Source organism: Spermophilus citellus (assembly GCF_964194105.1).
Source record: "Spermophilus citellus genome assembly, chromosome: 1".
Taxonomy (NCBI): Eukaryota; Metazoa; Chordata; class Mammalia; order Rodentia; family Sciuridae; genus Spermophilus; species Spermophilus citellus.
The window spans coordinates 276,279,457-276,306,206 of NC_138182.1; the positions used below are offsets into that span (position 1 = coordinate 276,279,457).

The 26,750-nt window shown below is 38.5% G+C and overlaps 1 protein-coding gene across 3 annotated transcripts in view; it reads right to left on the reverse strand.

Moving 5' to 3' along the window:
* The window catches only part of TRIO (trio Rho guanine nucleotide exchange factor), a 342,164-nt gene that overhangs the window by 208,181 nt on the left and 107,233 nt on the right, over window positions 1-26,750 (reverse strand). For all 3 annotated transcript variants that reach the window (XM_081288471.1, XM_081288470.1, XM_081288472.1), the window contains exon 2: window positions 6,809-6,883. In XM_081288471.1, coding sequence (XP_081144597.1) covers window positions 6,809-6,883 — 75 coding nt within the window. The remainder of the gene's footprint in view (window positions 1-6,808; window positions 6,884-26,750) is intronic.

A 26,750-nucleotide genomic window follows, 5' to 3' on the forward strand; every position in this document is an offset into this window, starting at 1 on the left:
ACATCAAAAAAATTGTGCACCATGATCAAGTAGGATTCATCCCTGGGATGCAAGGATGGTTCAACATACGGAAATCAATAAATGTTATTCACCACATCAATAGACTTAAAGAAAAGAACCATATGATCATCTCGATAGATGCAGAGAAAGCATTCGACAAAGTACAGCATCCCTTTATGTTCAAAACATTAGAAAAACTAGGGATAACAGGAACTTACCTTGACATTGTAAAAGCTATCTATGCTAAGCCTCAGTCTAGCATCATTCTGAATGGACAAAAGTTGAAGGCATTCCCTCTAAAATCCGGAACAAGACAGGGATGCCCTCTATCTCCACTTCTATTCAATATAGTTCTCGAAACACTGGCCAGAGCAATTAGACAGACGAAAGAAATTAAAGGCATAAAAATTGGAAAAGAAGAACTTAAATTATCACTATTTGCAGATGACATGATTCTATACCTAGAAGACCCAAAAGGGTCTACAAAGAAACTACTAGAACTAATAAATGAATTCAGCAAAGTGACAGGATATAAAATCAACACGCATAAATCAAAGGCATTTCTGTATATCAGCGACAAAACTTCTGAAATGGAAATGAGGAAAAACACTCCATTCACAATATCCTCAAAAAAAATAAAATACTTGGGAATCAACCTAACAAAAGAGGTGAAAGATTTATACAATGAAAACTACAGAACCCTAAAGAGAGAAGTAGAAGAAGATCTTAGAAGATGGAAAAATATACCCTGTTCATGGATAGGCAGAACTAACATCATCAAAATGGTGATATTACCAAAAGTTCTCTATAGATTTAATGCAATGCCAATCAAAATCCCAACGGCATTTCTTGTAGAAATAGATAAAGCAATCATGAAATTCATATGGAAAAATAAAAGACCCAGAATAGCAAAAGCAATTCTAAGCAGGAAGTGTGAATCAGGCGGTATAGCGATACCAGATTTCAAACTATATTACAGAGCAATAGTGACAAAAACAGCATGGTACTGGTACCAAAACAGGCGGGTGGACCAATGGTATAGAATAGAGGACACAGAGACTAATCCACAAAGTTACAACTATCTTATATTTGATAAAGGGGCTAAAAGCATGCAATGGAGGAAGGATAGCATCTTCAACAAATGGTGTTGGGAAAACTGGAAATCCATATGCAACAAAATGAAACTGAATCCCTTTCTCTCGCCATGCACAAAAGTTAACTCAAAATGGATCAAGGAGCTTGATATCAAATCAGAAACTCTGCGTCTGATAGAAGAAAAAGTTGGCTCCGATCTACAGATTGTGGGGTCGGGCTCCAAATTCCTTAATAGGACACCCATAGCACAAGAGTTAATATCTAGAATCAACAAATGGGACTTAATTAAACTAAAAAGTTTTTTTCTCAGCAAGAGAAACAATAAGAGAGGTAAATAGGGAGCCTACATCCTGGGAACAAATTTTTACTCCTCACACTTCAGATAGAGCCCTAATATCCAGAGCATACAAAGAACTCAAAAAATTAGACAATAAGATAACAAATAACCCAATCAACAAATGGGCCAAGGACCTGAACAGACACTTCTCAGAGGAGGACATACAATCAATCAACAAGTACATGAAAAAATGCTCACCATCTCTAGCAGTCAGAGAAATGCAAATCAAAACCACCCTAAGATACCATCTCACTCCAGTAAGATTGGCAGCCACTATGAAGTCAAACAACAACAAGTGCTGGCGAGGATGTGGAGAAAAGGGTACACTTGTACATTGCTGGTGGGACTGCAAATTGGTACGGCCAATTTGGAAAGCAGTTTGGAGATTCCTGGGAAAGCTGGGAATGGAACCACCATTTGACCCTGCTATCGCCATTCTCGGACTATTCCCTGAAGACCTTAAAAGAGCATGCTACAGGGATACTGCCACATCGATGTTCATAGCAGCACAATTCACAATAGCTAGACTGTGGAACCAACCCAGATGCCCTTCAATAGATGAATGGATAAAAAAAATGTGGCATCTATACACAATGGAGTACTATGCAGCAATAAAAAATGACAAAATCATAGAATTTGCAGGGAAATGGATGGCACTGGAGCAGATTATGCTTAGTGAAGCTAGCCAATCCCTAAAAAACAAATACCAAATGTCTTATTTGATATAATGAGAGCAACTATGAACAGAGCAGGGAGGAAGAGTAGGAAGAAAAGACTAACATTAAACAGAGACATGAGATGGGAGGGAAAGGGAGAGAAAAGGGAAATTGCATGGAAATGAAGGGAGACCCTCATTGCTATACAAAATTACATATAAGAGGTTGTGAGGGGAATGGGAAAATAAACAAGGAGAGAAATGAATTACGGTAGATGGGGTAGAGAGAGAAGTTGGGAGGGGAGGGGAGGGGGGATAGTAGGGGATAGGAAAGGTAGCAGAATACAACAATTACTAATAGGGCATTATGTAAAATTGTGGATGTGTAACCGACGTGATTCTGCAATCTGCATTTGGGGTAAAATTGGGGGTTCATAATCCACTTCAATCTAATGTATGAAATATGATATGTCAAGAGCTTTGTAATGCTGTGAACAACCAATAAAAAAAATAAAATAAAAAAATAAGAGAAGTTACATGCCACATGGAAAAAAAAATAAAAGAACTGCAAATAATCAAAGTAAGAAACATGTACATTTGAATTTAGAATGAGTAACCAGACGTAAACATTATATACCTATGAGATATATACTGTTGTCTAATATGGTTTGCCAACTAGAGTCTGGGAGAAATGTACACTGTCAAAATGCACTGCAGGGGAAAAATGATTTGCAGGGTCAAATAAATTTTCAAAACACTCCAAAAAAAAAATATCTGTAACTCAGTTATTCAGACATTCAATGGGAGCAACACCAAATCACAGATATCAATAAATCCTGTCCATCATGAGTGGTTTACATAAGAAAGGGATAATCAGACTCTCCCAATCAATTCCCCACAGAACCAAACACCACCAAGTATTTCACCTTCCTTCCCTGCAAAATTTAAGCCAAATCTCATCAAGCCTCAAGACCTAACTCCTAGTTTACAGGAAACTCAGGGGCAAGAGAAACATGGTGAATGAGCACACAGAGGCACAACCAACAAAATCTAGAATGATGCAAAATCTACAGTAAAACACTCAACTTCCTAACCTAACAAAGGAGGGGATGAGGCAAAAACAGCAAGAAGGATGAAGAACCTACAGATGAGAAGAGACTTATACATCTTAACCAACTGCAACATAGACTTGTTAGAAAACATGGAGAGAGACAAGCAAGAAAATTTGAATACTGATTGGTTTTTTTAGATTAAAAAATTATAATTCAATTTTAGATCAGCTAATGATAGTAAGCTTTTAAAGACTTACCTTTATACACACACACACACACACACACACACACATAAAATATTTATAAGCAAAATTACATGTCTGGAATTTATGTCAAACTTATCCAGAGCATGGTGTGCACACACACACGCCATACATGTGATGCTTTTTACTGTATATGCACACCTATGATAAAATTTAACTTATAAATTAGTTACTAACAATAACTCAATAAAAGAATTTAATAATAACTCAATAAAAAAGAACAGTTACAACAATAGGCTACAATAAAGGATTTGCCCACATGGTCTAATCTCTCTGGAAAGAGTGAAGACAAATACTGGTATTTCAACCACAGTTGACTAAGGTGGGGTGGGGGGGGTGCGGATGAAACCATGGGAAGTGAAACCACAGATGGGAACAGGGGAAACCGCTGTGTGTATAAACCACATTCAATATAAAGTGCAGAACACTTCTTTTACTGACTCTCTGACTTATTCCACTTGTGCTACTATAACAGAAACTGTACCACAAACCAAATAACTTATAAGGAACAGAAATGTATTTTCTCCTGGTTCTGGAGACTGGGAAGTCTAAGATCCAGGCGATGGCAGGTTGGGTTACCTGACAAAGACCACATCTTGCCTAGAGGGTTGGGGAGGGATGATGCATCCTCACGCAATGTGCACTTGCCCAACCTGGGCTAATGATTGAAGCCAGGCTACACACACACAAAGCAAGTGCTCTGCCACTGAGCTACGTCTGCAGCCCAGGCAGCCTTTCCTAAGACTATCATGCTACTAACTTTTAAACTTTGGAGGGAATATATTCAAACCACAGAGTCAGATGTGCCATTTAACTTCATTTAATTCATCCTAAATGAAGGACATAATGTGTTGCTATCTTACTTCAGTGCAACAAGTACTTTTAGAGTACCTAGACAGAAGACTAAGGATCCAAAATATTCCAAGTTCAAGGAATTCTAAGTGGTTTTTGAGAGATCCTGCCCTAACAAGTATGTCTTAGAATCATTTATCTTTTAGCCTGCTTTTACTAAAGCCCTTGCTATTCTACTTATATTTAATTACTAAAGGCCATTTGCATGGACAGTTTTTACAAACATTCCCTAACGTATTAAAAAATTAGGTCAGAGTAGAAAGTAGATTAGTAGTTGCCAGGGATGGGGCAGGGGAATGAGAGTGGGGTCCTTTGGAAGGTGATGAAAATGTTCTGGAATTAGGTGACAATGACTGCACAGCCTTGTGAATGAATACACTAAAATTTACTCAAACAAGTATTTTAAATCATACACTTTTAGAAGGTGGAGTTAAAGGTAGGCAAATTATACCTTAATGAAAAAGAAAAATGGGATCAGGTAAAAATCACTTTTGAAAATTCACTCATTCTTTGGAATTTTTCAAAAACATAATATTCCAATACAAGTAATCAACTTATTTTAAATTTTGTGATTTTCCCTCCTCTTCCTTTCCAAAGACAATCAGCAATGAATTCAGGTAATACAGCTGAATCATTCTGCTCATAATGCAGAAAACACTACAAAAGTGTGGCAGTACCTACTGACTTTGCTTTGCTCCACAGCTGGTGCAAGTCCTGCCATCTCTCATGTTTTAAAACTGTTCTGTACTAATTTGTGGTAATTGCAAAATGTCTCTCCCCCAAAAATATATGCAACTCTAACGCTGCAGAACTTAAAGTTTCATTATAGATTTATGGCAAACTCAGGATTACTGCTGGTTTTGATTATTTGATTAGTTAAAAGATAAAGAGTTTTAGTTTTGACAATAAGAAATGGCACCTGATAGTAAATTCATTATTTACTGCCTAATAAGAGAATGAACACAAACAAAGCCTACCAATCTTAACTGCCCTGCTATCTACATCTGTCCATATCTGTATGCTTAAGGAAAGAAGATAGAACAACATGGGTCTCAAAACTGAGGAGCAGGCAGAGCAGCAGGGACTCTCATCCCAGACGCTGACTCTTAGTAACTAAACCGACAAACTTGTGGAATTGGTTTTCCTTCTGCCTTCCTCACTGGTGCCTCTAAGATTTGTAAGTATAGTCTTTTAGTTACACTAACTTAAAAATCTGTTAACTACATGTTGAAGTCATAAAGCCAGCATGTGTTTTTATGCATGTGTCAGTAAATGACTACAAAAAAGCAAATGAAGGCTGGGGATATAATTCAGTTGGTAGAGTGCTTACCTCAATGCACAAGGCCCTGGGTTCAATCCCCAGCAACACACACACACACACACACACACACACAGAGCAAATGTATGCTACTTTTAAAACTCAATGTATTATAAACCAGGAGTTCATTTATTTATTTTATCGTACTTCCAACAATTCAGTACCTTCTTCTTCATGAACTTCTTGTGCTCTTCTATTAACATTCCAAATGAATCATGAATTAGATTCACTTCTGCAAAATCATCAAACAGTCTTTACCAGGGGCCAAGAAATACTTCTGGACATGAAGCAAAATGAGATTGGCAAAAACACCATAGGAAGCTTCATGTTAAATATATACCAGAACCACACACATTTCCAAAGGACACCCAAAACAAATAAAAACAGCCTGCAGTGTTATAAAGTAAAAGCTGAAATGTGTTCAAGAAGATACATCGGATCAGAACTCTACCTGTTCGAGAAAGATAAAAATGAATCAAGGAAAGGTTTCCAGGAAGACCGCCCAGGAACACATGACAATGTACAGATTTACTCCCTGATACAACAGAGCAGAAAAATCTTGCAAACCTTTGTTCTGTAACAAGAGAACCAGTGCCCCAAAAGTGTATACCTAATGGCTGTTCTGTACATGTCACAGGTAAGCCCAAGGAGAGCATCAAAAAGGGGCTAAAACCTGACCTCTGTGTGCAGAGGGAAGGGTGGTTAGGTGCTCTACAGTCCCATGCCTGTCCAGTCTGTTTCCACATTCTGAAAAGACAGGGGAGGACTCAGCTGGTAGACTTTATGGTTCATGATGAGGGTTCTAGTGATTCCATGTACAGAGAGTCCCAAAGGAGGAGATCTCAGGAATAAGTAGTTTTCCTTATCTCCCAGAAGAGGAGGTAACAAAGAGCTACAGAAAACAAGATAACAGAGGTAAGACTCTGGGACACATCCACACACAGCCACAGTCCTATCACTTTGCTGAAATGATCAACTTTTAAAACTCAGTGGGTTTTCTTATTACATGGGGCAAAGCATTTGTTGAATGACAGACATATTTTGATCAACAGTGCTCCCTCCCTGACTTACGATATACCTGCTAGCTAAAGAAAATGGCTTGGGCATTAGTTTCTCAGGAAAATTCAAAAGAATAAAGAAGTTAAAAATCAACTAAAATACCAATTTGTTAGAATGTCAAAATCTGATAATATGCCAGCTTAGTCAAATAAAGCAGATTAGAAAGTTAGACTTTACCTGAAAGATAAGCAACTTTTTCTTTCAGAATTGGCAAAACATCCATAGCTTTCATTTCATCATTTTTTCGAAACCCTGAAATACACAAAGAGAAAATAAAGTTACTAATAGTATCACTTAATACACATTGCATTCAATACCACCACTGTAGTTTTCTTCACATCCATTACATTAACTTCAGAACCATCATCATATGAGAATATTTAAATTTTATGAAAAGCAGGCTATGTATGATTATACCATTTTCTTCTATTGTAATGTGAAATAATGATCTGTACACACACCCAAAGGTTAGTGTCCCAAAGGACTCTTGACCATTTCTAGCAATAAAAATTTTGCCTCCAAAAGACAAGATTTGAAATCAGTCTAGATTATAACCACATCTTCATTTTAATCTTGTAGATTAGATACTGGCAAAGAAAACATCAGCAATGCTTTGTAAAACCTGCTATTTGTGGCATGTTAAACTCTCTAGGGGGAGCTCAATGTCTCCTCCTCTCAGACTTTCAGAGTCTGGTTAAAAATAAGCTCTGGCCTGGCAAGAGAAAGGGGGTTATAAATAGTCAAGGACCAGCCACCACTGCCTCTTGGCTCTCTCCTTCCAGGCTTTCTGGAGGAATGTCAATGGCTAATGTGGTAAGGTGGACTGGTACTGCTTCAGCTTCTAAGATGATCAAGGTCCCTCTTTTCACTAAAACCCAAGTCTTCCTCTACCCCTCAATATTTAAGGAGGGTATATGGAATTTTGTATAAAAGAAGCATGCAGCAGACCAAGATGAAATCATCAAAACAAAAGGAATTCTTACAGCCCAGAAATGTCTAGCCCAGCTCATCAGAGCAAATGCCTACTTTGAAATTTAGGGTAAAAATGTTCATACTCATAATTATGACTTAGGATATTGTGTTGGAGGTCTCTAATAGATGTAAACTTGACTCCAGGATGCTCATCAAACTAGTCACTTTCATAGTTACTAGTAGAAAAATCCCTAGAAAAAGGACTGCTTCTCCATACCCATTTTTGTTTGTTTTTGCCAAACAGTATAAGCAAAGCATCCAAAATGTTAGGATGGTAACACAAACATTATAAGACATATACCTGGAATTAGAAAGCAATAAAAGTACTAAACTTAAGTGAATGGATGTTCCACTTCCAGTGTGCTATCTGGACTAGTGCTTACCTGATAACATCAACAAATAATGACTCTCTCAAGGCAGTAGAGGACGAAAAGCAGGGAGATGCACTTGGAAAAGGAACACCATTGAGTATACTTGTTTATATTAGGGCTGTTAGCTGTCGTGTGCTGTTCAAACAAGAACCAGGATGTACTCATATCTACATAAGCAACTGAAACAGAGGAGAAACCTTGGAAAAGGGAAAGAGGGATCCCAAATTCAAAGTATCAACTTGGCCCAAACCTCAAGCTTTCCACTGAGCCTCACATGCATGGGGTAAGCTCCAAGTGGCCCTGCTAAGGATTTGAACAGATATTTGAGTTGCTATCTAATGCAAAAGAGAGTTTGCAGTTTGGATTCAGCCAAATTAGTTACCTGCTAAAGCAAGCAAACAAATAACAAAATCAACAGAATCCAGTCTCTACCACACATCATTCATAGGTGCAAAGAATACATAAATTAGTATTTTGTCTTCCGATTTTTTAAGGAAATCTCCTTCTCACAGAATATTTACTTGTGTACACCATTTACAGAATTTAATGATGACATTGTCTATCACCACAAGCTTTGCTGTGAGCACATGTTGTTAAAGACCCTGAGATTCTGAGTGGGCTGAATGGCACTACCAAGCCAGTAGTGAACAGGCTCAACACAGACCTCATGCTTCCAGATCACCAGGCCATTTTCCTTTCCAATGCACTAGTTTGTGCTGGCAATACACTAAGTTTCTAAAACAGTATATATTTATATAAGACAAATACTTGAACCCTCTTTCTGAAATTTCACCTTCAGTTTCCTTCAAAACTTTTAAATGCATGCAATCTAGTTTGAACAATTCACTGTTGGTCTTTGTAATTCATGCAAAGTTATCTACAAAGACTGATTGTGCCTAGATTCATTAATGGACACAAATGACAATGGGAAAACACAAAAGGGTGTAGTTCCAATGACATCCCTCAAAGAGGTTTATAATAACTATAAAAGAAGGCAGATTATGAAAAGTTTCATAAGCAGCACAAAATGCTAGGGAACCTATGCAATGAGGTAGTACATCATATAATAGATAAACTAGGAAGAATTAATCTATGGCTGTATATCCCAACCTACAGGTATGCAACAAGAGGATTCCCCTTCTACTACTCAGATAAGAGAACCGAAAACACAATTTCCACAAGCTCATCACCACATGTGTCCTGGTCAGGACAAAGAACAACCCTTGGACAAATGCCACCACCAACTGCTGTCCTGGCCTCTATGCTACAGAAACAGAGCCCCACTTGTCAGTCACACAATCCCTCTCAAGAAGAATGTCCTCATCCAGGGGCTGATATACCAATTAAAGGACTAAATGACTTGAGTCATCATTCCAAAGCACTCTTGACAATTACTGCTGACTTTCTGAATCACATTTATTTATTTGCCAATGATGGAATGGGTGATAGAAGTCAGAGATGCTATATTCCAGGCCACCCACAGGAAGAATATTATAATGATTTTGAAAACAAGACACAAAAACCAAAACAATAAAAATCTCAACTTCCTATGCCCATTATGAGCCACAGACTCACTCCCATGTGATCTTTAGTTTCTTAGAGCTGTAGTTACTTCAGCCTATCAATCCCTTGATTTCCCCCCTTCAAATTAAATAAGACTTGCAGTATCCCTAGGAGAGAAAAGGCATGTGAGCCAACAGCAAATCCATGTGAAGGATGCTGCACCTTTACTGTGATACACAAACATGCCCAAACACAGACTATAGTATGCGTTCAAGACAGTCTTCTGTGATATTTTTGTAAGAGGTGTCACAGAAAGTAAGATGTGAATTTTATTAAAACTGTCAATAAAGCTTCTAGAACAGAGAAGAAAATAAAGGAAAGAAATATAAAACTAGTCACATAAAGAAATTAAGTGTGTAGCTACTATGGTGGTCACCTAAAATTATTTTAACCTCATGCCCATTTTTGGAGAACACATTCAATAAGAAAATGACAGAGGAAGCATGTATAAATAGTAAAACTATTAAATACATCATGTAGCTTTCAATAAAAAGTAGGAAGAACCCAACCATGGAAGTTCCTCAGATCAAATAGGCAGGTTCTGTTCCATGCCCTGGAGAGCTATTTATGAAAAGTATGTTGCTATAAAAAAGTTTTCAAACATTAAAAATAAGTGGTTTCTTTGCTATTCTAGTGGTTCTAGATTACACAGCAGAAAAGACTCAGCTCCTCAGGCTTTCTTGACTTCTTGTATTAAAGAAATAGTGACAATTCACAATAGCCATTTTACAGAATCAACCCAGATACCCTCAACAGATGAATGAATCAGGAAAACTGTTTTATATATATATATATATAAAATATATGTATATGTATATATATAAAATATATGTATATATATAAAATATATGTATATGTATATATATAAAATATATGTATATATATAAAATATATGTATGTGTATGTATGTATGTATGTGTATGTATGTATATATATATACACACACACACACACACACACACACACACACACACAATGGAATTTTACTCAGCCATACAGAATAATGGCATTTGCCAGTAAATGGATGAAAAGTGAAATAAGCCAGATTCAGAAAAATCAAGAGTACCTGAATGTTTTCTATGTGGAAGCTAGAGCAAACTTAGTGAATAAAGGTGGTGAGGGAGAGGAATGGATATCATAAATATATAGGGAAGTCAATGGAGGAGAAAGAAAAGAAAAACAAACAAGAGAGGAAATATGGAATGAATTTAACAAAATCATATTAAATGCATATGTAAATGTACCAAAGGGAATTTCATCTTCATGTATATGTAGAAAGTAACAATCAAAAATAAATAAATAAATAAATAAATAGGCAAGCAAGCTAAAGGAAGATCAGTAAAGGAGGGAGGATAGGGGAGGGAAGTGAGGAGAAAGGGGGAAGGGGATTGAAATCAAATTCCTTACATGAATGATTTTGTCAAAATGAACCCAACTACTTTGTATAATTATAATGCTCTAAGGAAAAAAAAGAATCTATCTGTGGTTTCTAAACTTACTAAATAGCAGCAAACATTTGTCGCACTTAGTGACTGTTACCTGGAAGCACACATGTACTTCCCAAGGCCCCACAGGTTAAGGAACAGCAAATACCATTTTTGGAGAGATGTTTCTGAGATCTCAAACCTTATTTCTATGCCAGAGACCAGGAATCAGCAACATTTTTACTTCTAGGTGCTACCAAGGGGGTTTGCTGATACTACTAATAGATGGAAAGGGATGCCACAAAGAAAAATTTGGTAAAATTAGAAGAGGAGGAAAAGAAAGAGCAGAAGAAAAGCAGCAACTTAAAAGCATTAGGATAATTAACCTGGAGGTAAAAGGTCAAAATCAGGGGGCATTTAGTTGAACCTATTCTTTGAGGATGATTTAAAAGTTACAAAGAGCCCAAAGTAAAGTGTGCAGAAAATCAGACTGGATTTTTTTTTAACAATTCTTGTTATAATTTAAAGTACATCTCACTGTCTGAAATAAAGAAGTCAATGTAGATTTTAATGAAATGCTAGCTCCAGGGGATAGTGAGCCCAGCACAGGGATGGAGTCTGTTTCTGTGTAGGCACAGAGATGTTTCCCAAGGGAATCCAAAAGAGGCGGGCAACAACTGTTTTTTTGAACTAGGCCTATAAAGAATATGTTCAGAATGTTCCTATGAGGATGCCTGCCTCTATCTAACTTCTTTACACTAGTATTTCCTGAATACTACTAGGGAAAACCAGTTTGGGTTAAAATTCATATTGCATAGTTGTTACCTAAAAATAAATGTGTAGGTATGCTAGATGATTTTTTTTTTCTGGTTTCAACTCAATACACACACACACACACACACACACACACACACACACACACACAGCCTGTCCCTAATACAATTAAATATGAATATTTAATAATACCACAACCCCAATATTCAACCTGATGTTATTTATCAAAACAGATCCTGTTTGTTACGTCTCTTAAATTGCTGTTGGGTCAGTAGCATGTCAAACTTATAATAAATATTAAGTTCATGCTCTGAAATATCTATTTCTTAAAATGATAAATATTATGTTGTCTATCAAACAGGTTTTTTTTCCCTCTCTAAATCAAACAATTTGCCAGAAGACAAGTCTGTTTTGTTCCCTGCTATACATCAGATGCCTAGGACAGGGCCAGGGGTACTCAATAAATGTGGGACAGCTGGGTAAAAGACTGGGGGGGGGGTGAATCAAGGAATGAACATCTCCAGCTTCTTGCCCCTGAGCCCCCAAGAAGCACCTCAATATTCCTTAGCACTTTCTATTTTTAATTTGTAAAATATAAGCTCTGTTGTAGTTTAGACTTCAACCACAGTGTGACTTACATTTCCAAGAAGGAAAACAAATCTCTCTGCCCTAAGAGGAAATATTCTATAAGTTATCATCAAACAACAGAAAATCTTTTAGTTGGTCTGGAATGTCAATGATCTAAAAACCACTGGTCAAATCAATTATTCATGTTTTTTATCCTGAGACCCTACAAAAAGGTACTACATTGTTATTGTTCAAAAATATCTTTTTGAGATAGTCACTGAGAACCCGAATGCTCACTTACTTAGTCACTTCTGTGGTATTAGATTTTTGAACACCAAATAAATAGAAAAACAACAACAACCCCTCTCCTTGGTGATTTTTTAATTTAAAAGGAAAAAAAATACCAAGGAAACAGTTTCAGAATGTCCAACAGTTTTTATGCAGCATACTACCCCAACAATATTTTATACATAAGTAGCCAAAAAAATTAAGATAAAATGAATCAAATGAGTTAAAACATAAATCAAATTTAAAAATTTAAAAACTAAAAGAGGATGGTTGTTTAAATCCCCATGTCTCCCAGAACTAATGGTAGATTCTTGTAATTTGAAATTTTATATAAACCTCAAATTAAGTGGGGTTTTTCCCCAGTAATGGTCATATCTTGACCATTCGAGCTGCTGAACTGAGCTAGTGCCTGATTGTGAAGACAGCCAATTCACACTGCAAACTGTGCTCCTTGTCCCTTTCCAGAGATCTCATCTGCCTGTCAGCTATTCCAGTTCAGTATTTACTAAATGGGAAAACCGTTCATACCAAAGACTAAAAAAACCCTATACTTATAAAATCCCAGGTTATAGCAGTAATAAAAAATGTTAATAAATAAAGCATTATTTTGAAACACCAGTAACAAAATTACATAGTATGCCGGTAGCTTCCTATTAGTTCTGAGTCTTGGTGGTAATTACTGATATTTACTCATTAATTAATTCAGAGGAAACTTCCACACTCACTCCTGAACACAAAGAGCAGGGTGATAAATCTCTAAACCAGAAGCAGGCACCGCCCTCGCCTGGCAAGAGCATGCGCATGTGTAGAGGGAGGTGATGTCACCTTCTCAGGCAGGCCACTTCACTGCAGAGCCTGCAGGATTGTGCTCAGAATGCAGGGAGGCACAATGTTTGCATTAACAAGGGTTTTAGTTGTGCAAACATCCAGACTAGTGGTGCATAAGAAGGAAGCATTTTAACAAGGCTGGAGCCTCTATAAGCTTGTCTAGGCAAGAAAAGAAGCAAGGTTATAAAAACAAGGTAGTTAACTGCTATTTTTACTATATATATAAATAAAATTCAATGCTTATATTTTTTATATAAATATACAATCAAAATTCACACTTTTCAAAATGTATATGAAATAAATTAAATACTTATATAAGGAATGTAGACATGTTCACAGACTGCCACACAAAAAATATGGAGGGGTTTTATAATATAGCATTAGAATTTTTACTTAATTCTTATGCTTATAATAACCATCACACTGGTTAATTTATTCCTTCACATAATTTTAAGAACAACAGTCAACAACATCATATGTTTAAGAAGTTTGACTCAAGGAGTTAAGGGGAATTTCAGCTAAAAATAGCTCTAGCTTTTAATGTTGTTACTCACAAAATACCAAGGACAGGCCAAAATAAGTAAAAAGACCATAACAAAAAATACATTTTTATTTATTACATATAACTTCATGTATGAAACAATCTAGAATTTTTAAGATCTAATGTTTTAACTACACTGGAAAGTAATTTAAAAGCATATCTTATAGACCAACAGAAGGGAATATTTCAATAGTCAAAAAGTAGCAGCATTATAAAAGGGGTTTTACCTTCTTCCAATCTCCTAAATCAAAAAAGAATCACTGCCCAGATGTGCCTTTCATCTTCACATCCCTAGGGATTAGCACAGAGCTAGGCACAGAGAAAAGTCATTCTCACAGTCACCTAGTGCCAAACCAAAGAACACAGGTGTGTGTTGCACCTCTAAAGCCTGACAGGGAATGCCTCTGGGGTAAGTTGTTCAAGGCTAAGTTCTGGGACCTCACTCTAATGTACAAACATAAAGCTCTCACACACAGGTGTGCATACATATGGTTTTGTGAAGCTGACCCACTCTAAAGACTAGCTTAGCCTAAGAAGCCTCCCAGAAAAGTTGTGTAGAATGTTAGTTTGTATCAAATGAACCAGAGTGACACAACAAACACAGCTTGATTACTTGTATTAAAAGATCTAATGTATACCAAATCAACAAGATTAATTGATAAAGAAAACCCTGGTTAAGGTTGGGTTTGTGGCTCAATGGTATAGCACTTACCTAACATGTGTGAGGCCCTGGATTCAACAACCCTCAGCACCATTAGAAAAAGAAAACAAATCCTGTCTAATCATCGTACCAAACATTTCATATATTTTAGCAACTCTACCCTCTATCAAATAAGAAAAAAACTCAATTGTCACATATATTTTAAAATACAGAACACAATAATACTCTGGAAAAGATTTTGGGAAATAAAGCTAAATTCTACACCTTTTCCTTGATACACATAACTTTTTGATTATCACATAAGGAATAGAGGGGCAGAGAAGATTTCAACAATAGAAAGAATGAACTAGTTATTTAAAAATCTCCTCTTACTGTATAAAGAATAGCCCGAATAGGGCAGGTGGCGGCGGGCAGCTTGTGTGTAGAGTGAAATTCAGATCCTTTGCTGAATCCAGTCAGTGTGGACTAGCAACACACAGTTCTGTGGTATAAGCATTTGATATGGAAAAATCAGGGCCAGGTAGCTGAGAAGAGGAACTGTTTATTAGATAAAGGGTTCGTACAAAGTGTAAAAGAAACATCCACCAGCAGGCAAAATGGAGAAGGGCAAGCACTCTAGGCAGAGCAATCGGACATCAGCAGAGAAATGAGAAAACAAAACACTCAGGGCAGAGAACAAAAAGAAGTGTGCTGGGGATGGGAGTGGTTATAGTGAGTCTTGGGCCTGACAGACAGCAAAATGTCCATCACTAGAACAAAGAGGTTCCAATAAAGATTTGGACAGCACTGTATGCCTATGGGCTAGCCATCTCCTCCTGAATGTCTAACCCTGGACTCACCCTCACCCCTACACCTGCTTCCCACTGTACGTCCCAGAGCAATATCCAGTCCCACAAACCATCCACCCCTTAGCCAATCCAAGAACCTAGGGTTCCTTGGGCTCACCTCCCTCTCTTATTCTCCCACCTAGATGGAATAATGAGTCCTACAGATGCCACGTCTCTCTGAACCCCATACCACTCACTAGTATCTCCCTCATGAGGGCTCCTCCTGTTATCTCCTAATCAACATTCGTGATTCTTTCTAATCCTGCCTCTCTCCCAGAACCATGTTTCTACAACCAACATATCATCAGTTTTACTTCCCTAAAATTCTTCCATGGCTTCTTGGTATCTTCAGATAAAGTCCAAACTCTCTAATATGGCACAAAGTTCCTCGGAATGTGAGGTGAGCACACCACATGCCTGCTTCCTTCCATAGCCTCACTGGTTGGCCGTTAATAACCATCTCCCAAGAATCCTAATCATAAACTAGGCACCGTGGTAGTCACAGTGACTCAGGAGGCTGAAACAGGAGGATGGCACTTTCGAGGCCAGACACAGCAACTCAGTGAGGCCCTGAGCAACTTAGTGAGAACATGTCTCAAAAAATAAAAAGGGCTGGAGACATAGCTCAGTGGTAAAGCACCCCTGGGTTCAATCCCCAGTACCCGGCCAAAAAAGATTAATAATAATAATAATAATAATAATAATAATAATAATAGAATCCTAATAACGTGCAGGTAACATGCTCCCCACCCCCACTGCCACCAATGAACTTCTTTATGGAGTACTTCTCAATCTGTCCCAAACACCCCTTTCCCTCCCCTGCTCCAACAGAGCCACCCAGACCCTTTCCTTGCCATCCTGGAGTATTCCACTGATGAATCAGACACCCCATGCTGCACTCCACTGCACAGTGATTATGTTCATACTGGTCAGGGCCCTAAGGAGCCAAGGAGCTCCTTGAAGGAGGGACTGTGCTGTGTTCTACTGTGTGACAAGTAAAGTACCAGGGTAAAGTGAGAACTTTACACCCAGACAGTGAGACCTTAAGATGCAGGGTTCCAGCAGATGGCAGTTTGAGGTGGCAAGCTACAATCTGGAGTCCTGAGCAAAGTGCCCAGCTAGTTAGAGAGAGGTAACCACAGCTCCAAAGCAGCCAGCCAGCTCACAGACGCGATCCAGCAGCTAAAGTGACTGCATTCTTTCTCATCTGGAATATTTAGTGACCTAATAGTATATAAATTTCTGTTTACACATTCTTAATCTGTATTTCAAAGTAGAAAAGGGTTTTACGTTGAGATTTTTATAATGTAAGTGAAATGTTACTTTCTGTCCCAAACACCACCATCACCAACTTCTCTGATGGGAAGAGGAGTCTGCTTTGGAAGAAGAGAATTGGACAGCTTTCACTGCAGCACCCTAAGAAGCAGAGGGAGCCAGGGCTTCAGGAAGGGGAGGACTCATGCAAGTCTCACAGCCCTGCTTATCTCTAGGCTGCAGTGTTTTCCCTGTAAGAAGTTAAGGTCACATGGAAGTGCTTTAATCGTGGGAGTCTGTAAGTAGAACAGGAAGGACGTCATCAGTACATCAAGTCAACTCAACTCAATTCAAAACCAAACTTCTTTCTTTCTTTTGTACATCAGTTCACTGGTATCTCTTAAGTCCCTCAGTGCCAGAGAGCCAAGTACAACTTGGGCAGCCTACTGAATATCCGTATGACTGTTTCCTGTTTCATGAACTGAACACAAGTTAAGCCTCTGTGACAGCCACATATCACAAATATGAACACCCCACAACATCAGCTGAGCTTCACCCACAGCCTCTAACCTTGGTACTGACCATGAGTATCAAAGACAGGAAAAAATACTAAGCAGGTAGGCCATGCCAGAGATGTCCAGGCAGTCTATAATTTCCACTAGATAGAGACTCAGTCCCTGACACCAAACCCAGAGTTAGGTTTAAAGTCTGGTTTATAGGACTTTGAGGTAGTGGCTCAGGGGTAGAGTGCTTTCCTAGCATGTGCAAGGCCCTGGATTTGATCCTCAGCATAAAAAAAGGTGGGGAAAAATAGTAAATTTTGATTTTTTCCCACTTATCTCCACATCAATGTCCTGTACCCCAGCCTTACATCCTGCTCAGTATTAAATGCTAAAACTTGGATTCTGAATTAGTATTTTCTCCTTCCAGGACAGATAAGAAGGGGTATCAGGATGGGTAGGTACAAGTTCTAGCTCCTGAGGTCACAATCCTACTCAGAGGACTTCCTTCCCAGCTCCACTGGGCTCTTCACAGATGCTTATCAATCCCTTCTAACTAAGACATGGTATAAATTGGTTTCCCACACCTAGAGAAATGCAAATCAAGGTTGAAAATCTTAATAAACTATCCATTAACTTAAGTGACCAGTAGTTATATTTAATTAAAATACAGTATTTAGAATCATTACATTTGCACATATATAGATGTATAATGTCAAAGTTTCCTGTAATGTATTCCACAAAATTAAGATACTGTAGAGCCACCAATGCTTCAAAAAACTTCAGTTAACTTATTTACCACTAACAATATCTTACAAGGTAAATGCTACAAGCACCAGAATTTTAAGAATTGAAAAGTTACTTTCACTTTAGTATCGTGGATTTAATTCTAACACGAAACTCACTAGAAAGATAAATCTTCATAACATTCAAGAATTTGACAGAACTTTCTACCAATCACTGTGTAAAGCTTTGAATTGGTTTCAGTCACTTGGCATTCGTATTTATACATAGTGATCTCTTGAGCCCTAGAGATCCTCCCACTAATGGCACCTTCTGATTTTAAGAAGCTGATAATCTAAAACAAAACCCACATTAGACCAAACAGTGACCTTACCCTTGTGTACAGGCAAGCAAAATCTGATGGACAAATAAATGTCTTGCAAATACACATTACTGTTTTAGAAGATGTAGATAATATTGTGATTACCAAGACAAATCCTTTTATAAAAAACATTATTTTTGTCACTTAAAAATTATTAATTACTGCCCCCCCAATCAGTCCTTGACATTTTGAAAGGACTGGAAACACTTAATACAGAATTAAAAGCACAAAGAAATGAATAATAATATAAAGAACATGGTCTAAGATGAATACTGTGGTGTTTAATCATTAGAAACACACACTGCTGCTTTACATAAATCTGTTCTGAGTTACTTCAGCTAACCTACTTTGCCTTGACAAGTCTGTTCCCTTAAAGTGATCTGTGATATAGCTAAGGCTAAGAAGTCAGATGAATCCTGTCTTTTGGCTGTTTCCTGGCCAGGAAGCCAGAGACCCTTGAATAGTATAAGAAACCTCATAGAAGCAATCCATTACTATTGAGTAAAAACAACATTTAGTAGCTTCCTGTTCAAGGGGTGGGGCTGACCCATCTTTGGTTCAGCTGCCTCAAGAGCATACCAATGTAGGCAACCTATGCCTTTAAGCATTCACCGGTTGTGAAGCTTAGTCTTCTTTTGCTCATATTCACTTGGGGGTTGGTGTCCTGTCTTATCCTGTCCTACTCTCTTCCTCAGGGAAGAAAAATTCCTGAAAATAGGCCCCTATTATTTACCTTTCTACTGAATTCCTAATAAAAAATTCAAGAAACTACAAAAAGGGTTGAGAAAAGCAATGCATCTGATAATGTAAAAAAAAATAAACAAAAAGAGAAATTCATTTCTATTTTTCCCCTACTTCAGATCCCCTTCTGCATACACACAAAAAGTGAAGGGGCTTTTTAGATCCTGGGTAAAGTATATTTATTAAGTCAAATAATCTAAATACACTGATGGTAAAACAATTTTGACATAAAAATGGATTTACTGTGCACTGACTTAAGTCCCTCTTGCAATTTTTATGCTTATTCACAGAGAGATGCTATTGCACAAGGTGAAGAGACAGAAGAGTCTGAGCAGGGTAGGAAGAGTCTCTGGGAACCAGTGCAAGGAAGCCTGCTTGAAGGAAATCACCCCTTGAAAAGCCATGTGAACTTGGGGAAATGACTAGCTCAATTGTGGTGGCATCCTCCACCACAGAAAATCAAAGACAACACAAGCTTGGAGGTGCATGCCTCCACTGCCCTGGAACCACTTACTCGGAAGGGCTGCTGACCCTGATCAGCTGGGGTGACCCTTGTCGGCTTCCACTGAAATAATAGTGTTAGGATGTGAGATGTCCTCCAAAAATTGGGGAAATGACTGGTTTATAAGAGCCGATATGCAATCAATGAATTAATCCCTTGAAAGGGATTAACTGAGTGGTAACTGAAGGCAGTTATGGTGTGGTCAGAGAAGGTGGGTCCCTGGGAGATGTAGCCTTAGAATATAAATTTTGTATCTGGTGAGTGAAGTAAGTGTCTCTCTCTCTCTCTCTCTCTCTCTCTCTCTCTCTCTCTCTCTCTCTCTCTCTTTCTGGTCATTATGTGAGAGATACTTCTGTCCACCACACTCTTCTGCCATGGTATTCTGCCTCACCTAGAGCCCCAAGGAATGGAGCCAGCTGTCTATGGATTGAGACCTCTGAAACCATGAGCCTGCAAATAAACTTTTCCATCTCTATAGCTGTTCTGGTTGGGTCTTTTAGCCACAGCAGAAGGGGGGAAAAAAAACTGACTAAAACACAGAGCACAACTAATCATCACAAAAGTTCTGACAAAAGCAGCTCCAATGGTGTGACTGCCTAGTTCACCATCCCACATCAGACAAAGAGAAGAGGGCTGGGATGGCTAAGGCAACTAGGCCCCTCTGGGGACCACAGGGCCTCGTGCTTGCCATAGGGGTCCAGCAATAAATACTAGTGGTGGTGGTGGGGAGGTGGTCAAACTCTCCTGTACTTTAGACTTCTGTGACTCTGCAAAGCAGAATCCAGCTTTATAAAATGGGAAATCTGTGTTCCCTGTTCTAATCTCCTAATTGCTTGTTACTGAGAGGGCAACAAGTCAGTAGTATCTTATACACAGAAAGCACAAAAATCATGTTTTTCAGATTAAATTCTGTACAGTTGTGGAGTAGCAATGTCATAAGGATGCTGAAATAAGGTGTGGCACAGTTCTGCTTCTCCAGAACAGGCACAGTGCCCCACACAAAGATCTCAGTGCATCACTGGCACGGGTGGTGGCCTCCAGCAGAGATAACAGGGCTATGAGCTGCCCCCTTACCAAGGAGCTGCTTACCAGCTGCATGCACAGGGGAGAAGTGTGGAGGAGAATGCAGGAGCACAACCCATGAGGCAGGGAAAGCTCTAGGTACCTTTCAGCTTCTTCCTATTACAAGTATTGAGAAGAACAGTTAAAAGCAACACTGCCACAACTCAAATTAAGACTGTGTATAGAGATTACTCAGGTGTCCACCATTTGGGAGCCCCTATGCAGCTGGGTGACCAGGGACAGGAACTCAATCTCTCTAAGTTCTTGGATTGTTCATCTGCAAAATGCCTAAGAGTATCAGAACAAAGAAACAGAGCATAGAACACAAACTACCATTATTGTCATCAGTATCTGAGAAAAGAAGCTTACACTTGCTGTACAAGTTTAGTAAGTGCTTTAGGTAGGTGGACCAGAGAAATGTTGCGTTTTTAATGGTAATGATTGTATTCTGTAAGAACAGAAATCTTTACTTTAAAAAATAGGATTGAGAACATATAGTTACTGTCCAAAAGCCACACACAAAAAGAAGATAGTTGAAAAAATCAACAGTCATGGTAGGTTAACCTTAGCAATTTTCTTCTGCCAGGACTGACCATAAGTAATTTAAGAAACTATAAGGTAATTCAAAAGTCAGACCACCTTTTAAGATCTTTCAGCAGTTCAGCAGACCCCTTTATTATATTCCCTAACCCCCTCCTTTGCACTGGAGTATTCTCAGGATCCTGCTTATCCTGATCCCCTCTGTAGCAAAGGCCCAATCAGAACACAATTGTAAATAAAAACAGGTGAGCTCAAAAATCACTGTAAGGGAACAAAATAAATAGAGGGGAGGAGACCACTATCTTTCACTAAAATTGTGGCAATAAAAAGTTTTAATAACCCCAAACAGTTTCTCTTTCTGACATCACATCTCTCTCATACAGAACTCCCTTTATTCTCTGAGGGATGGCAGCAAACACTACAACTGCCACTTCAGCATATAGGGTGTCTTGATTATGCTAGTAACCACCACCTCTGTGGTGGTGTGACAGCAGGGTGAACCTGTCTGGGCTTGAGAGGGCACAGGGCACCTGGCTCCCAAATGCTCCTCTTCTGCACCCACATTGCCTATGGGAAGTCTATAACCAGATAGCAGGAGGGTACTTTCTCCCTATGAAACTGCCTGGCTCAGGCTTAAGACCCAAGGGCAGAGATACTCTCCTTCCACCTTCAGCTTCCATCTTTAGGCTCCATTTGCAATATTTGATCAAAGAGAATAGGATCTTTCTGTCCTGCAGTGGCACAGAAGCAGATGCTGAACAACCAGCTGAACACAGAGATTCTGGCCTTGGTCTACTGCCCTCAGCACCACAACCTTGCCCTGCTCTGCTGAAGCCAGGGCTCATTTGAAAATCATTTTTTAAAGTAATGACAAACCACAGTAAGTTTTCCTTTTTCATCCCTTGCAAAAGCCAGACCAGATGGTTTTGTGGAAGCTCACAGCATGACATCAGTCAGTTCTGCACCTAGACACCGCACTACCTTCGAAACCTCAGAATGAGAAGGACAAGTGGTTGCTATTACAGTAATAATTTCTAACAGCCTCATCCTTTAAATATTCAAATATCTACTTATTGTAAAAACAAAAAGAAAAAAGCTTTCAAATCAATTTTTCTAATTTTTTAAGTTACTAAAACAAAGGCTTCAACTAATTAGACCTCAGACTTGAAAGAGAATCCCAGCCTGACCTGAATGAAGGTGTGTATATGTATTACATGTATATGACAGAAGCCGCTGCCCTGTGTAAGAGCCAGACGCTGCTGATACCTCAGAGCCTCCTACAAGGCTCTTTCCACCCATACCCATTCTCTGGCTCGAGACAGAACCACTATGCTGCCTTTTAGAATAAACACTCATTGCCCCACTTTTCTTTATAAATAGTAAATCTATTACTACCTGAGACATTGCTTTATTTGCCTATTTTTGAACTTAATATAAATGTAATAATTATGGTTTAGATTTGGAATGTCCCCCCCCCCCAGAGTCTCATAGATTGAAGGCCTGGTCCCCAATGAAGCAAGCAATGCTCAGAGACAGGAATTCTGGGAAGTCACTGGATTATGAGAACTCTGACCTCATCGATGAACCAATCCATTAATGGATTAATAATCTGAATAGACTACTGGGAAGTGATGTAAATTGTAGGAGGGGTGGCCTATTTAGGGGAAGTGGGTACTACTGTATCTTGTCCCTGGCCCCCCCTCTTCCTAGCCACCTGCATTGGGTGTCTCCTTGAGCTGAGCAGCTTTACTCTACCATACCCTTCCACCATGATGTTTCTGCCTTGGAGACCAACAATCACAGACTAAAACTTCTGAAACTAAGAGCCAAAATAAATCTTTCCCTTTTTAAAGTTGTTATTGTCACATATTTTGGTCACTTGGATGAAAAGGCAACTAACACAGCAACCATACTACTTGCATTCACCTGTGACTTGACTCTGGTTTGCATGGTTCATCCATGCTGAGCTTTATTTGTACAATTTCACTACTGTATAGTATTCTGTTCTAGGCTATACCACAAACAGCTTGCAATCCTGTTGGTAGACATTTGAATGTCTTCCACTTTTTCTATTATAAATGATGCTGCCATGAACAGTTCTATTCATGAAGGTGTGTATATGTATTACATGTATATGACAGAAGCCGCTGCGCTGTGTAAGAGCAGAACATACTGCCAAAGTGTCTCCAGGCTTAGGGATATGCCTAAGAGCAAAACTGCTAGGTCACCATTTATGTACCTTTTCAAGTTCATGAATAATAACTGAACTATTTTCCCAAATGATTGCCTTCCCCATTCCCTCTTAAATTTGTATTATTTGTCAGGTGCAACCATTTGCTACCTTTTGCCCAAAATGATGAAGAAAACAAAAACAAGATAAGACAATTAGAAGACAAGAGATTAATTTGAAATCAATCATGGGTTCCACATTCTCTGAACTAGAATAGTAAACCACACTTTTGTGTTTCACTATAAAAGTTTAAAACTGAAAGAACAGGATATCCCAGATGTTTCCCTTTCTATTTGTATCACAACTGAATTCCCCTAATAGTTCTTCCTGTACAGATTCCTAAGAGTAAGTGCCAAAAAGGAACTGCTGGGAGACCTGCACACAAACTTGGTGTCCACACTCAAAACCTCTATTAGTCAGTCTGCCATTTCTCAATAACAGGAACATATCTTAGATAAACAGTGCTATAAGTTGGTATTAGGATCTCAGGGAGACTATTTAAGACACAATAACCCACCTATGCTACTGGCATGTTTCGGAGCAGATAGGACCAATTTAAAACCAGTCCTGTTCTCCAAGAGGGAGATCGCTACAGCAATGGGTGGAAAGGTCACCCTTGCTTCCATGTCCCACCCCCTTTCTGCATCCTTCCTTCTCAAGAGCCTCCCCTGGTATTTTGCTGGAATGCCCTCCCTAGACATAGCTATCCTAGACCTCCAAACAGGGAGCAGTGTTCAAGGCTTGGGGCTCAAGATCCCTGTACACTCTTAAAAATTCTTGAGGATCGAAAGAGTTCTATGGGTTTGGACTACTACATATTAGTCTATCCTTGGAACTTCTAGATAACTTATATGGATATTTATTATATTAGAAATTGAACCTGGGAAATTTTGAAAAGGAATATAACAATAAATCCATTACATGTTAACATAAATATTTTAATTAAAATATCTGCATTCCACCCCCGCCAAAAAAAAAAAAAAAAAAAAAACTCCTAAAAACCAAAAAAGTTAAAAAAAAAAATCAGGAGGCTGGCAGTTCACACATTCAAGATTCCCTTTAATGTCTGTCTTATTAGAACACATCTAAATTTTCACAGGTGCTTCTCTTTGATCTGCTGCGATGTTACATGTCATGTAGCCTCTGGAAGACTTCAACATACACCTTGGAAAGAATGAGAGTAGAAAAAGCACGATAGTCTATTGTGAAAACAGCTTTAACTCAGAGTCTTTGAAAAGGTACTGGAAGCTCCAAGAGGTCCCTGGGACTACACTTTTCGAACTGCTGCTTTAAGGCATTGGTCTTCAAACACCTGTGATAATCCTATCCTAAAAATTGTATGACATATCCTTCAATTCTAAATTATACATTATAAATTATAAATTAAAAATTATACATATTTCCATACTAGTATGTTATGTAGGTGATAACACAAACACCAAATAGATATTTGAAAATGAACCATAAATATTTTAAAGGTTTTAATACTTTATATCCATACCCAAGAGATAAAGGCTCATATATGTGGTCCTTTGGCAAATGCAGAGTTCCTGTCCTCCTTTCAATCAGCATTTTCTTTTCTTCAGCAAAATTCATATTAACTACCCATTGTATTAACCAGTCCTGGAAAGACAGTGATGTGACCAGGGTAAGTTTCATCAGAGACTAAAACCCATAGTGATAGAAAGGGTATTTCCTTGAGTAAATGAAAAACTGATCATAATTTTAGGATCAGGCTATGTGATGAGGTCAAAGGTGGTGATGTCACAGTTGTACCCAAGTCCAGGAGCCCTGAGTGCTTGCCAGTCTTGCTGGGAGTCTGGCCTGGGGTCAGTTCCCCAGGGAATACCAGCTTTCCCCCACTCCACACAAGTGGCATCCGGAAGCCTGGCCAAGGTGAGAAGGCTACACAACCTCATCCCTCCGCTACCCTGGTATTATACTGTAGGAAAACAGGGGTCAGTCTGCCTCAGAGATGCTATCTTCTGGTTAAGAATAAAATAAGAACCTCTACTCCTGATTCACACACAAGGAACTCAGGTGAAGGGTAATAATTCAGATCTTGGAAAATCAGTTTTAAAGGAGATATCTAAGGAATGTTTTAGTAGTTTCTTGGTTCCTGCCATCTTTGTTCTTTCTCAAAGAAGTGGCATTATTTGTGCCTTGGAATAGGCACCTCATAAAGGACACAGGTGAGGTTCCTCAGAGATACAGGTGAAACCTCAGGATAGGATTATTGATCACAGGTGTTTGAAGACCAATGCCTTAAAGCAGCAGTTCGAAAAGTGTAGTCCCAGGGACCTCTTGGAGCTTCCAGGACCTTTTCAAAGACTCTGAGTTAAAGCTGTTTTCACAGTTTAGCCTTCCAGAGCATTCCTGCCACTCTGGCATTCTGTGGCAGATGAGCTGGAAGGTCTGGTTCTCAGTGGATGCATTAACAACAAATCTGACACAGAATAGCTAAAGGAATCCTTAGCAAGAAGCAGGAAGCAGGTGGCATCACTATTCCAGACCTTAAATTATACTACAGAGCAATAGTAACAAAAACAGCATGGGATTGGTATTGGCACCAAAATGGACTGTTAGACCAATGGTACAGAATAGAGGACACAGAGACTAACCCACATAATTACAGTTATCTTATATTAGACTAAGGTAAAAAGAAAAAAAGGAGAAAAGATAGCCTCTACAACAAATGATGCTGGAAAACTGAAAATCCATATGCAACAAAATGAAATTAAATCCCTATCTCTCACCATGCACAAAACTCAACTCAAAGTGGATCCAGGACCTAGGAATTAAACCAGAAACTCTGCATCTAATAGAAGAAAAAGTAGGCCCAAATCTCCATCATATCGGATTAGGCCCCTACTTCCTTAATAAGACTCCTATAGCACAAGAATTAAAATCAAGAATTAATAAATGGGATGAATTCAAACTAAAAAGCTTCTTCTCAGCAAAAGAAACAACCAGTAAGGTGAATAGAGAACATACAGAATGGGAGCAAATTTTTACCATCTGCACATCAGATAGAGCACTAATCTCTAGGGTATATAAAGAACCTAAAAAGCTAAACACAAAAAAAAAAACAACAACAACAAAAAAAAACACAAATAACCCAATCAATCAATGGGCCAAAGAACTGAACAGATACATCTCAGAAGGTGATATATAATCAATCAACAAATGTATGAAAAAATGTTCAACATCTCTAGCAATTAGAGAAATGCAAATAAAAACTACTCTAAGATTTTATCTCACTCCTATCAGAATGACAGCTATTAAGAATACAAACAACAATAAGTGTTGGTGAGGATGTGGGGGAAAAGGTATACTCATACATTGCTGGTGGGACTGCAAAACGGGGCA